The 14597-nt window shown below is 51.1% G+C and overlaps 3 protein-coding genes across 3 annotated transcripts; 2 read left to right on the forward strand and 1 right to left on the reverse strand.

Annotated features, from left to right (window-relative positions):
- Positions 1 to 304: 304 nt before the first annotated feature.
- spn3 (Septin spn3) lies at positions 305 to 1990 on the forward strand (the record flags this gene model as incomplete). Its single annotated transcript, XM_014687374.1, has 7 exons — positions 305 to 322; positions 476 to 551; positions 660 to 776; positions 853 to 940; positions 1009 to 1146; positions 1211 to 1678; positions 1741 to 1990. The coding sequence occupies 7 exons, from the start codon at positions 305 to 307 to the stop codon at positions 1988 to 1990; spliced, it is 1155 nt and encodes a 384-aa protein (XP_014542860.1).
- Positions 1991 to 2974: 984 nt separating this feature from the next.
- LFG4 (Protein lifeguard 4) lies at positions 2975 to 3916 on the reverse strand (the record flags this gene model as incomplete). Its single annotated transcript, XM_014687373.1, has 3 exons — positions 2975 to 3466; positions 3531 to 3704; positions 3755 to 3916. 3 exons carry the CDS (start codon positions 3914 to 3916, stop codon positions 2975 to 2977), a joined length of 828 nt encoding a protein of 275 aa, XP_014542859.1.
- A 9455-nt stretch (positions 3917 to 13371) lies between these two features.
- G6M90_00g002230 (uncharacterized protein) lies at positions 13372 to 14345 on the forward strand (the record flags this gene model as incomplete). Its single annotated transcript, XM_014687372.1, has 2 exons — positions 13372 to 13435; positions 13516 to 14345. 2 exons carry the CDS (start codon positions 13372 to 13374, stop codon positions 14343 to 14345), a joined length of 894 nt encoding a protein of 297 aa, XP_014542858.1.
- Positions 14346 to 14597: the final 252 nt, after the last annotated feature.

Genomic DNA, 14597 nt, shown 5'->3' on the forward strand with positions numbered 1-14597 from the left:
TAATTGGGTCATTGATCTGCTCGAGTCCTGAAGTGGCTCCTCAACCCCCCAAAACCACCCTGGCCAGCACTTGTGGCCTGTAGGAGGCGGCGCACCACTTGCTCGACCACCATCTCCAAAGTTGACTCCTCTAGTCTGCGGTTACTTCTCCCCGACTTCTCGTCTCCATCCTAGCGAGCTGCTCCCAACTCCATCTCCCACGCAGCGTCATCGTGTCCGTCTTGTCGTCTCTTACAACTGACGCATCTCCTCGTCGTCGGTCTTCTTTTACTCCCCAATTCTCAACTCCTCGACTCCAGCCAAGATGTCGTCTGCCGCTACTGTACGTGCTTCGCAGCTTCCCACCGCCCACACCCACCCCCTGGACGCATATAGCCCCAACTAGCAAACTTGTCGACGATAGCGTTTGGAGACTGCTTTGGATGCTGCTCAAACCACAATAATGGGATATGCTGACTTGTCTTGATGTTTATAGAAGATGATCCGGAGGAAGAAGAACGTCAAGAAGGGTATTCAGTTCTGCTTGATGGTCTGTGGTGCCTCTGGAACTGGTAAGTCACTCTCCATCTCCCCTCTCACGCAGCTCTAGCCAAGTCACCTACGTAATGCTGCGACCTATGTGGTTTTCTACCAGCAATAACTAACTTCGCTCCCTCCAGGCCGAACCACCTTCGTCAACACACTCTGCAACAAGGATGTGCTCACGCATAAGAATGCCGACGATCCCACCGATGCTCACGTTGAGGATGGTGTCAAGATTAAGCCCGTCACCGTTGGTACGTAGTTTTTTCAACCATCTGCAGAAAATAAATGAGTCAAACATGGCTTTACTGACGGAATATGGTGATACAGAGCTCGAGCTCGACGAAGAGGGTACCCGTATTTCTCTGACGATTGTCGATACCCCTGGATTTGGTGACCAGATCGACAACGAAGCTAGGTAGGGCCCCGTATACGGAAACAGGCGCAACGGCGCATGGAAATACCAGTCTGCTCACTTTTCAATAGTTTCTCGGAGATTGTTGGATACCTTGAGAGGCAATATGATGACATCTTGGCCGAAGAGTCACGTATCAAGCGTAACCCCCGATTCAGGGACAACCGTGTCCACGCTATGCTCTACTTCATCACTCCCACGGGCCATGGGTAAGTTCCTCGCCCAAGGACAAATTGCTTGTTCAATATTGGAGCCTTCCTGACCCGCTGCCAGTCTACGAGAACTCGACATTGAGCTCATGAAGCGCCTTGCTCCCCGATGCAACGTCATTCCCGTCATTGGCCGCGCTGATTCCCTGACCCCCGCCGAACTGGCCGAGTCGAAAAAATTGGTTATGGAGGATATCGAGCACTACCGTATCCCTGTCTACAACTTCCCCTACGATATCGAGGAAGACGACGAAGACACCGTCGAGGAGAACGCTGAGCTCCGAGGGCTCATGCCCTTCGCCATCGTCGGCTCTGAGGATGTTGTTGAGATTGGTGGCCGCAAGGTTCGCGCTCGCCAGTACCCATGGGGTGTAGTCGAGGTTGACAACCCTCGCCACTCTGACTTCCTCGCTATTCGATCCGCTCTCCTTCACAGTCACCTGGCAGACCTCAAGGAAATTACCCATGACTTCTTGTACGAGAATTATCGTACCGAGAAGCTGTCCAAGAGCGTGGACGGTGCTGCCGGAAAGTAAGTGTTTCGCCACATGTTGCACCTGGCGCCGAGGTCTATTCTGCTAACACTCGACACAGCATCGATAGTTCCATGAACCCTGAGGATCTTGCCTCACAGTCTGTCCGTCTCAAGGAAGAGCAGCTTCGAAGAGAAGAGGAGAAACTGCGTGAAATCGAGCTCAAGGTCCAGCGCGAAATTAACGAGAAGCGGCAGGAGCTTTTGGCTCGTGAGTCGCAGCTCCGAGAAATCGAGGCCCGTATGGCAAGGGAAGCCTCTGCTACTTCTGTGAGCGCGCCTACCGAGGCCAACGGCGACAACGAAGCCTAAGTCTTGTCCAGCGATACGCTAGGCCTTTCTGCGATACCCTGAGAATAAAAAAGGAAGACATGCGACGTTGGTTTATATATCTATGTCGGCGTTGGTTTTTTTTTTCATCTCTATCATGACTAAAAAGCAGAAGAAGCAGAGGACTCCCCCGGGATTCGCAATGCAACATAAATTCGATTTATCCCTTTTTCCACACCACGCCACTGAGCTTGTTCGCATTTCAATATTAAAGGCTGGCTATGATTGAGATGACAGGAGGAACCAATATAAGAATGGAGTGGGGCAGTAGTGGCAGAAGTGGCAGTATAGTGAGTACACGGTTTTACACAAATAGCCCCCTTGTACTTGCGACTTGGCAATGGTTTCTCGATGATCGGAGTCGTGAGCGGGAACGGCAATGGCAAGCAACCAATGCAATTAATATTGTGGTGGGGCTGGATGGGCAAGACGGACATGATGTGCGGTCGACATTCTCAGGTATATGGCCGGCATTTTCGGGTATGATATCCCCTTTTAGCTGTATTGGTAACCCATTTGTTTGTAGCCTAGCCTTGCCGCGTCGCCCGGCCGATTTTTCTATTTGTTCTGTTCTTTAGTTCTCTTAGTGAGCTTCTAATGCAAATATCGAATCCTTTAACAATTTATATTACATACTTACACACATTCACATAAATTTGGGGGGTAGAATCAATAATGCGTGCGACGAGTGGTGAATTCTAAGAACTGTATCATATCCATGGCACTACCTGGGCGGCATAAACTAGGATCCGTGGAAAGGAATTTTGTGAAGGAAAGCAAACCTAAGAAAACAAATGACAAACAAGCGCCAAACCCAATCTGAACTCAGTCTCTCATTCCGAACCAATTAATAGCCCTCCGCTCGGCCATGGGGCTTGTCCCACCAGCTCAAAGAGCCAACAACTTCTCAATCTGGTTCTCCTCATAGCTCCGTCATGCTCGCACATTTGGCGACTTGGGACCCATCTAGTTGTTGGACTGGCTGTTCAAAATGCGCAAAATGGCAAGGAACAAGTTGATAATGTCCAAATACAAGCTGATTGCGGCAGCAATCTCCTCCTCGACATGGTGATGGCGCATGACGAGCTGCGTATCGACAAGGATGTACCCGCTGAAAATGAGGGCGGCGACGCCTCCATAGATGAGCTCGGCGGTGGAGTTGTACGGGAAGAACATGGCCATGAAGCCGAACAGGACCAGGGCCCAGAGAGCGCCGAATAGGTAAGGCATCCATGAGGTGAAGTCGTATTTGGTCTGGCATGCAAAGAGCGTGAGGAAGGCGAAGATGCCGGCCGTTAGGATGACGGCGTTGAGAACGATGGACGTCTTGTAGAAGGAGACGATGACGGAGATGGAGTACGCCTCGGCCAGGGTGAAGAGCGAGAGGAAGAGCAGGTTCGTGGGGTAGGACTTGCGCTTCCAGTAGGTCAGGCCCATGAAGACCAGGGCACCGATGAGCTGTGGTTTGGTATGTTAGTAGGGGTGCGAGGACGCGCGGGGTGGAGGGGGGCTTTGTGCGTACGGATACCCAGACGACGCCGGGGTGGGACTGGATCCATGTCCGGTAGGCGTCGCTGAAGAAGGTGAGGCCGCTGACGGCGGCGGTGACGGCCAGCTGCACCGTCAGGATGGTGTATACCTTGCGGACGAACTGGTTGCGGATGTCGACGGTCGCTTCGGCCACGGAGCCTCCGAACTAGACGGCGTTAGTGTGTGTAGCGGAGGGGAAAGTTTGGGGGGACGGACTTTGAAGTCATCGGGCAGGTTGTCTTCGCTGCTGCGAGGTGGTCCGAAGAGACCTTGGCTTTCGTCGCGCGATGAGGAGCCCTCTGCGTAGGCGGGTGGCGCTTGCGTGTAGTCGTCCGGGTCTTGCTGCGGCGCAGGCTGGTACTTGGTGTTGGTGGCCATGGCGGCGGTTTCAGTCGTCTTTGGTGGTTGACGATGCGGTGATGGGCGTGTGGGAAGTGGGAGCGACGAATATACGATGGTTTGGAGATGTCGTGGCTCTAGGTGGTAGACGGGAGGGAGTGAAGCTCAGAGGTCGAATGGAGGCACTGGGACTATCGGGTGTGGGTTGGTTGACGTCGGTGACACGATGTCATGTGGCGGCTGCCTATTGTGGCGGTGCAGGGGATTGTGCATAGGGTAGGCAGTCTGGAGTCGATGACAGACGTCCTATTGCCACAGACTTCTCAGCCACACCACAAGACTTCATGCAGCCATTAACCTACAGCCTGGGCAAGTTATATTTACTTTTACCAAACGCTAGCAAATTACAGCGTATGTAAGTATAGGAAGGTGCGAGAATGGTTCAGAAGATGCATACTTGAGGCATCTGGGTCCCAAGGCAAGAGGCGCGATGGATGAATGCATTCAACGCAGCGCAGGTCATGCAGCATTGTTCGAGCGGGGAGCTATTCAGCAGTAAAAGCATCACATCGCCATCTTCTGTCCAGAAATAAAGCTACGCCCACGGTGTGTCTCCGTTTCTGAAAGCAATCATGTTGGGGTCACCGTGGCAGCGCGTTGCCTGGCAGAAAAACATGGCCACGCTCGCCAAAATCCCGCCGGAATGGATTCTGCCCGAAGCCGTACTCGAAGAAGCGGCCGCGATGCGCAACATCCAAGGTGGCTCTGCCCTTGATATTGGCCTTTTTTTACTTGAGAGAACAATTGCCTGCACGAGATCTTCTTTCAAGACGCAATATAGCAAGGGGTGAACCTTGATAGACAATTGAAGGAGACTGGAGAATTCGCGGGTCCCGTGCACGGTGTCCCCGTGAGTTTGAAAGATCAATTCCATGTCAGGTATGCCGAAACCACCATGGGGTACGTAAGTTGGGTAGGCACCTTTGAAGGAGCTCAAGGGACAGGAAGGGAGTTTCACGACCAAAGCCAGCTGGTGGAAGAGTTGCACAGCCTCGGTGCCGTTCTGTATTGCAAGGTACGCTCTCTCGTTCTTTTCCCTCTATATATACCTACTGACTCGGCCAAAGACTAGCTGCCCACAAACTCTCCTCTTGGGCGAGACAGTCAATAATATCATCGACCGTACCATGAATCCCGTAAACCGGCTGCTGTCGTGCGGTGGCTCAAGCGGTGGCGAGTAATTTCATTACGGTCAGTAGTCTTATAGATGCACTGCGCGTTTTCAAATCTCACGACTTGCACAGGCTACACAGAGTTTGTAGACGTACTCGACTTTTCTCCCAGTCACCAAAGCAGACAAGAATGTCGATGTAGCTCACGGTGACTTCAAGCCTTTGACTCCTAATGATGAGGTCAATTGGAGAGCGTGTAAGTAGTTGGGTTTCACCGTTGTGGGTGTCACGTTTCTTGCTAACATCAGCATGGCAAAGATAATGCAGACACATATGACGGTGCCCCGTTTTGCGTTCAATTGATGGGTCGAAAGTTCGAGGAGGAGCGAATCTTGGGTATTGCAATGAGAGTAGGGGAACTCTTGAGGAAGTTGACCAAGGGAGCTTTATCCGTATCCTGGAATTGATTGGAGATAATTGAGATAAAGCGAGAACAAGCTAAAACTTGAAGAGAAGATGAACTATGGCATCTTGAGATTTTTTTTAGTTTCTCACTTTTGCTTATTTATTTGGAATGATTCACAGAGGGAGTCATGACTGGACACACTCATAACATTTATACTAGGAGATATCTATTGAAGAGAGAGGTGACATTGCTGCTTCACAACCATACTGTCCTATGACGATTGCTGAAGTCTTTGCTATTCCTGATGTGTCAAAGCAACATGACCAGCCGACTTTCGCCCATGAAAGACCTGGTGTTACACGGAATTCGCCTGTTACATGAGGGCTACGGTCACGAGACCTAGGGCAAAGTCCCTCACCGACTTCTTGTACTTATAGACGCCCTTGGTCCCCCAAGCCCTTGAGGAAAACCAAGGATCTTTGTTACCAAAGACTGTTATTAGCTGAATTGAGCCAAATTGCTCCAAGCCCTCTATCGAGCCTTTGTCACACCTGGTCCTTGTTTTTCCACTAATGTGTTGGTATCAAACGCTGAGTAACCACGCAGAGAAACGTTGCAAGAAAGCCCCGAGCCCCCTTCATCCCGAGACATCCTCGTCGACTCATCATGCCTGTTTGTATTTAGCTGTTAAATAAAACTAGAGTCATTGCTGTATATTATAGAGCCCTGCAAGTGGGAGTCAATCATATGGCTTTTGTCAAGCAGCCGACTTCTGTCAAGTAAACGCCTTGAAACAGGCGGCCAAACGACTTCGGTCAACCAAATCGCACCTACAATTAATTATCAGAGAGCCCCCCATGACAGAACTAGATAAAATCGACCGAGGACCAGCCCACTGCTCAGTTCGATTCATAGCTGCCAACCATGACACATCCAGCCTTTAAGATAGGTGTAATCCTCTCCTTTGGCAACATGAAATTCATTCGCCGAGGCACGGTGGAGCATGGCACGCTATATCAAGATGTCTATAAGAGGAGAGTCGCATGCATGACCCCTTGGTTGCTGCGTCGGAAACACACTGTCTCATGAAGCAGTTCTGTTGGTGCTGTTGGTGCGTATGAGGTTTTTGACCCTTCTGCAGTTATTCATATATTTATAAATTTGTCGAAATCAGAAGATGATGATATATGGAGAGCAATTCCAAGAAGAAAGAAAAGAAGCCCAGGTGTCGGATACTGGGCGAGCCAACAGACTAAGTGAATACCGAGGGCGCGTTGAGAATACTCCGACTGGTAGTAGGGACCTTCTCTCAGTATATTTTGGACTACGGAATTTGTATAAATGCTCTAGCCTTTCTCTCCAGGTAAAAGAGATCTCAATTATCACAACACAACTTGAAAATGGAATGGCTGAATTAATCAAAGAGCGAATTGCCCTTTTGCACTTGAGAATCTGGCCGATATATGTGCTACCGACCCGTCAAAGCTGGTATAAGATGTCTGATTAAGTCAAATAGTATGACACAAGTTCCTTTGCCCGTTTCGACGTCTTTTAGCGCGACGGAACCCGTCACTCATGCCTTCATAGAGGTCCGAATGAGCGACGCACTATATTATACGGCTATCCGTGTCAAATCCAATAGTGAACTCAAGTTAACAATTCAAGTGCATTCCATCACGGTCGTCGCCCGAAACGTCAAGCACCTTTCAGGAAGCTCCCGTGCTTTCCACTAAATAGATGCTCATAGAATCCCCATCAGTCTCAGTATAACAAAACGCTACGGCAAACAAACTGAGGCAGAGTTTCTTTTTTTTAGACGTCGCCAGCCGTTCCAGGGCAACGTGTTGCCTACCATGAGTGTCAGGCTCGACTCTCAGCCCGACAGGGCTTCGAGTGGTCGCATATCGAATGCACAGGCCTTCCCTCACCTGAATCTATTTCTCCAATCGGACAAAGACGGCATGTAAAATCATGTCCGAGTGGTGTGGGACCTGGGTGCCTATGTTAAGGCTGCAGGAAGGTATCTCGGTATTCTTTAGGGATGGGTGCGAGTACCAGTTTGTATTGGTTGGTACAACTTATCGCCACCAGAACCCTCGTTGGTAGAAGCACCAATAGTTTCGACAGGGTACCTCTCCCGGAAAGGGGTTCATAGCCCTGTGGGGAGAATAGAAACCTGCAGCCTCGTACAACCGTGACGATGCAAACGCAGATCGGTAGAGGAGAGCATTTCCCAAAGACGACTCGGGGAATTTTGGCTACTCCCAAGCAAGGAGAGTGAGTTTTGTGATTTTTTACGACTAAGCACTTATGTATTATGCAATAGATGACATGATACTCATGTTTACAGGATTTTGAGTGCCCAATGACGATTTGAAGTCAAGGCCAACGACTACTTATGCAAGCAAGGCCATAGTAAATCGACTTTGGGATGTTGACTTGTATTGATTATAAGTGACAACCACAGTTATTCCGCCTCACCCCCAGGGTTTCCCACTTGCCATTGATCCCAACTCAATGGCTGTACAGGCCCTTGTCCCTCGCCCTCATATTCCTCCGTCCTGTGGCCAGGCCCAGATTGCCTAGTGAAAGGCTGCATACCAACTTGAGGGGCTCCTGTAGACGAACTTGCAGCAAAAGGCGTCATACTTGTTTCTGCAGGGTATCGCAACTCTTGTCTTCTTATACCTGCACCACTTTCCTCGCCGTACTGGCGGTACTGAGCAGTGGGCCTAGACAAATTCGGTGGGCTCCTTGGGAAATCGATTCTTGGATATTGATTAGGTATTGTATAGTTGACAAGATTTTGATTCGTCCCAGAAGCTTCACCAAAGTTATCCGTCGCCGAAGACGAGGAAAACGTCATCAAAGATGTCATTGGATTTCCATCATCAACGGGCGGTATGCCTTCTGACAAATATGTTGACGGTGCCTCGGTATTTAGAGGCTCTCCTGGGTTTGGGGCATTTACTCTGCCGGCGACAGGGATCCCACAATGGCTGGGATTAGTAGAATGGGGAGATACACTCGTTGAGCGAAGCCGTATTAGCTCTATCTCTAATTCTTGGTTACGTCTAATCAGCTCTTGAATGACAGCGCTTTCATCCCCGCCATCCTCAGGACGTATATGTCTGAGGCTCTCCAGTTCTCTTTCTAGATGCTGAATGTGCTGTCTGGTCCTTGCGCGACTGGCTCTCTGGCTCCTGCGATCATTTGCCCTCTTGCGTTCACGCTGGGCCACTGTCATGCCAGAAACAGATCGATTGCCTACATGACGGATATCGTGTGTTAGGAAATGTGGACCTTGATTTGTGTAAAAGGGAGGGCTTCTTAGTGCACCAACGGGTTCTCCTGGAGCTTTCTCCAATTTCTGGTTCCAGTTCATCATCTAGAGGCAGTGGTTCTGACATATTTGGTTCCCGGTTCTCAATAAATATTCGGTCTTGGGAACAAAAGTAACTAAAAGGATCCAATAAAAGGATACTCAAGGGTCCCCGGCTTCGTGAGGCTTGTTGGAGGCCAAACTGTCCCAAATGCATTATTGCGCATACGCTTACTCATAATGGAAATAGAAAAAGGCTGACGACGAGTAATGTATATAGACGATGACTTCGTGTATTCTGTTTTTTGCGTACTCAGATATCTGCCCGACACCGAACCGTCGCTAGGTGAGCCTCCGGTTCGGGCACATCGGCGATACCAGAAATACACATGGGGTGGACTGAGCACGCATGATGGAAAACTATGGATGGGTAACACGACCTGCCAAACCCTTGGCCCCGTTGCAGGCTCAGGCCCGCTTCAGCAACCGCCTGCTCCTCGTCGAGCTGAACAAAAGTTATTACCAAATGGCGGGACCCGATTCAAGAGCAGGTGTGTGTTCGCTCGTTTGTATGCTGGGCCTTTGTACTACCCAACAACAGGGAGCCGAGGCATGGTAGGTGATCGGCGTGGCCGTAGGCTGTCTACTCCATAGGAGTCTCCCATATCTCTTTCATATCCATCTTGTAAGTCCGGCAATTGGCCAATAGGATTGTGCTTTCGTTGGAAGGGCTAAAGAAGGGTGCCTGGGTGCGTCGAGAGCACAGCAGTAGTGCATCTAGCTAGATATCGCCATGGAGTTTATCTTTTGGCGTGTACCGAGTACATCCGAACACGACAACCAACAACCTTGGAAGGCAGTTGCATCTAACGATCTCCTATGCGTGTCAGAAAGTGGAGATGGTGGCTGAGGAGATGGGTGCTGAAAAGCTTACTTTTGACGCAACAGCGCATGAGGCAGGGTCGCTGCAAAAGATGCAACGTCCGACAAAACGTCGACGGTGCTATTGGTCATCCCATCCTTCCTGGACCCTACATGTAGTTGTCTACCTAGGTCGTCGGCGCGGAAATTGCGCCACGGCCACCTCGTGGGTGGCGGCAGCATTGCAGCCTGGATCTCCATATTCGGTGCATCTCGATTGAACGATGAACGACGTCAGAAGCATCGTATTCATCAGGAGGATGGGCCCTGGGGAGAAAATGGACATTGAGAAAACTCTGAAGCAGAGCCCCAGTCCGCGGATTATGCCCAAGGTTTAACTCTGTAGTACGCGGACGTTGCCGATATTAAGCAACGTCAACGTGCAGTTGGCATGTCTGTGGCGGTGGTGCAAGACGAGATGAGATGCGCTTTGCTTCAACTCCGTACTTGATACAGAGTAAATGTGGTCTGGCGCCGCCCCACGTTCAACAGACGTCTGCCTCGGCCTGGTCCTTCTCTGTCTGGCGGCTCCGAATTACCGGCGCGCTGCAAGGTGTGAGATGGTAAAAAACTTGACCGTTGCGAAATGGGCAGGTACGATCAAGCCGTTTTGGGAAGAAAACCACCCCAAATCAACACAACATCAGGCGTGCAGAAAACCGACCCCGACTTTTTCACCGCGACAAACTCTGATGATCCGATGTCGAACACCTGCGATGCACGGGCAATCTGACACTCAACACCTATTCCTTGGCGTAAATATTCTCCGACACGACCAGACCAATGCGCCCTCTTCGCCGTTCCTTGCGAGAGAAGCAAGGTGGGACTACGGTTCAACCCGCTCCGCTGCCAGGCGATGTCCGGATCGGCAACACCGACTCGTCGGATGTGATGACTGCCAGAGTACATACAGCACTCGTCGGCAAATGCTGGCCATCAAGGGTCAAGGTCCAACGCCGTTCACCTGCGATTTAGCGGCCGTTTGCGTCTACTTGGCTGTCACGTTGCGCACGAATTAAGATCATGCAAATCATCTTTGCATAGCGAAATGAAGAGGGAGGAGAGGACGTACCGGCCATGAGCTCATGCTGCTTCCCTCAGATGGACTCAGCGGGTGATGTTCTGGTTGTGGTGGACGCTATGCACTGAGTAGACCAGACCATTCTGCTACGCATTTGCTCGGCAATCTCAAGCTGGGTCCCCGACAAGAGGCTCAAGATGATTCTTGGTTCATGAGCGCGAGATTTGATGCGGTTCTTTGCCAGTGGTCTAGTTGGTACGAGATGGATTCAATTCCACTGCCTACATGCCAGACGAAGGATGTCTGCGTGTTTGAGACAGCCAATCCGCCGACCGCATGTATCTATGAATCTACGATAGCATCGTCCGAAGCAAAGTCTTTCAACGTCAACGTGCTAACACCTATCCCCGCCAACCCATGTTGTCTGCACCGTGCTGAGTGGCGTGTACCCATGACGGCAGGCAAGTCCCGGGCTGCAGCCACGGGGAAAGTGACCTAGTGGATGCCGCCATGTGCTCTGTCTGGATCCTGAAGTATGTATCGTTGATGCATCTCAAGTTCACGAGAATAGGCCTCGGCGCCCGCCGAAAATGGCGGAACGGGCACAGTTTAGTATGCTGAATGCACGCGAAATGCTCTCCACAACAAAGCACGATGCCCTCGGCCACCGACCCGTTTCTTTTCTCCAAAACACACCGTATCCAATCATCTCTTGGATAATTGTGCCATAGATGCCAATCCATGCGGTGAGAAGAGAGTCGGCCTGCTAGCTTCCTGTCGTGTACCATGACCATGACAGCTGTGGCATGTATGAGACTCTGGGAGGTGGCTCTTTTCAGCGATTGGTCACCTGGTCAACCTTGATCAATCAAAACCGCACCCGCTACTCCGTAGTCTTGAAAGAAAGGGTGAAGGATCTAACTGGTCATTTTGATGAGCGAAAGAACGAGGCGGAGATGGAGCGCCTCGAACCTGACAGTGAGGGGTTGTCGCAACCGCCACACAATATGGACATTCAGCTGAAGTTGAGAGGCTTGGAGTCAAACAAAACAAGGAGCCAGGCCGTCTCTCACCGCGAGTCAAAACAGCAAGGAGACAACCGAGAACCCTGCCAAAGGGCAATGCACGGATTGCAAGCACATTTTTGAAGGGTTGGGCAGAGTGACGGAGTGACGGGCACTTCAACGTTCCATGTGGAACCCCACCGTTTTCCCCACGAGAAACCTTCAACGGGCTTGCTTCATCCATGTCGCTGCTGCAGACATGGAGGAACAGAGGGCGTAGGGAGTACTCCGTAGTGGTAGGGGTAAAATTCCCGCCCCTGCCCGACCAGGGCATGTTGTAGCTGCGGCCAGAGGAACAAAAAGTCACAGTAGACGCGATCAAGCGCGGACAGGCCTCTGGGCTCTGGAGTTTTGGTACTTCTTGTCTGCGATGGCAGGGCTCGCTCAGGAGCGACCCCAGCGCCTTGGAGTGGAGGAGGAGGGTCTGGCCCACCATGACGAGATCTATTTGTTCACTCGGACCTTGAGATTGGATAGCCATTCTCAATTGGGCGTTATGACAGCACGTTAGCTGCATCCCGCCCTGGATTTGCACAGGGGTATAGTATGGCGATCGTCGTGGTCAAGTTGCTACTTGTATGCTCTCCTAATTGTCTTGAGCTCAATGTCGACTTCGACTTGGTGAATGGGATTTGGGTCGGGTGTCTCTGATATAACAAATTCCTTGGGCTTTTGCTCACACCCGGCAGCGTTAACGCACCAAGCATGTGTGCTGGAAATTGACATGGACACTTTTACCACTTTGGCCTCCCCCACGGGAGCTTACCGCTGGCCTTGCAGCCTTACTGGCAACAGGTGGTCAAGGTTGTGTGTGCCCACTGTCAGTGTTGGGCCGGGGTGCCTTTGGCACTTCAATGTTCACCTTCACCATGTTCGGGCTTCTAATTCCGGACAGGCAGGAGATGGAAGCCTGCCAGAGGGGCTACTCGCGACAGCCACATAGTCAGTGCGTTATCACCAGAAGTACCTTATCCTTGCCTTTGCTTCGCCTTTGTTTCTTACGAGCTCTTTGGTTCCTCGCGCATCTATCCAGATTTGAGTACAATCGGCCAAGGTGAGGTTGAAGAGCAAGCCCAGATGTAACCCTCCACCTGTTGGGCAAGAGGTGAATCTACCCGACAAAGTACTCACGCCCTTGTGGGAAAACGCAGACCATGTCGTGCAACCAGTGATGGCGTGCGCCATGAATGATGAGTTGCTGTTGGGTGCGCCCAGTCTTTCCCTATTCAGAGCCAGAAGTACCGGAACGGTAGGGCTCGCAACAGTCATCTCGACGTATTGGGAGTGGCACGACAAGGAATACCTTTTTGCGATGCTGTGGATGCCTCCCCATCTGCATACCACGGAGGCGGTGTTTTGGTCAGAAATGACGGCGACCATCCAAGGATGAGTGGCGGAAAGACGCCGAACCACGTCGGCTTGCCGTCTCCGCCTCCCTAATATTCATAACGTGAACGAGGCATACATAAGCCCAGACATTGACTTCTTGGATAAAAGAGGCGTGGATACTAAAGCTATTATACCCCGACCTCGCTTGCTGTGCTATCTAGCATCGTCTTGGATACTCTCAACACTTTCTCATATTATTATGTCCTCTACTTTGAGGCAGAACACGCCTGAGCAGGTGAACATTAACATGACCAGATCAAGGAGTAAGTCCACTAGCAGAACTTTGTTTGTTCGTCCTAGCTGAGCACAACTGACTTGTACTGCTCTTTTTGGGTTAAAACAGAAACCCTATCCCCGTCGCAGCTCGAGCACAAGCGGGCCCACGATCGTGAGGCTCAAAGAGCCAACCGCAGGAGAGTCAAGGAAAGAATTGTTCGACTGGAGCAAGAACTAGAGGAGAAGCGGGGTCAGTTAGGCTCTAACAAGGTCTATCAAGAGCTCCTCCGGCGAAACCGACTTCTCGAGGAGGAGGTAGCGAGGCTCAAGAGCACTCTTACTACCTCCTCAACGGCGGGTTTGTCACCTGCAGGTTCATCTTCGGGCTCTGTTCCAGAAGGAGGCGGATTTGTCGACTACGCTAGCTCAACAGATTATTCCCCCAACGACATGTATCGCTATCTCATTCCACACTCCGACTTCCCTAGCATGGCGACCCAGGTTCAGCATTGCGACGCCGTAATGGCCAAAGGTAGTCATTTACTGCCTGTCGCCCTGGATGGCATCGATATCGGCAGTCCGACAGCCCTCTACAAGCCCTCTTCTATTACCTATAATACACCAGAGACTCCGGCCACCAACATATTCCATCACGCCGACAACTGCGTGATCCCCGCCTATGGTGTGGATACCCCGACGGCCAAACTCGGCGGTTTACAGAACGGGATGCATGTCAGAAGTGGACTATGGAATAACACGAGGCGACATCGTGATGAGGGCCGCAGCGACAGTCGTTGCGGACTGCAAGCGCAAGTTGTTGCTGGCGGTTGGGATAACAATCCAACCCACAAGATAAATATGCGGTACTACCAAGGTGAAGCCTGCTTTCTGGCGAGTTCACCTACATTGCAGCATTTTCCAGCGTGCTATCCCGGATACGGCATGAACAGCCACTAGATGGCATGTCTCCGTGGTTCTAATTCGGCATTACAACTAATGATATTACAAGACAGCATCGATGTCATTTTCTCCTCATGTCTCTTGTGTCTTTGCAACTGGAATAGTCTTCCCTATGTCCAAGCACCTGTGATCCAGCAAGCCAATGCCAGCACGAACGTACGACATTCGGCCCTGGCGTCATGCATGAGTTCCTCTGGGAAAAGAGCATGCTAGCCGCCTTTATACGCAAATTCGCCGCAGTAAGCTACA

This window comes from Metarhizium brunneum, chromosome 1, assembly GCF_013426205.1.
Source record: "Metarhizium brunneum chromosome 1, complete sequence".
In the NCBI taxonomy this organism is placed as follows: Eukaryota; Fungi; Ascomycota; class Sordariomycetes; order Hypocreales; family Clavicipitaceae; genus Metarhizium; species Metarhizium brunneum.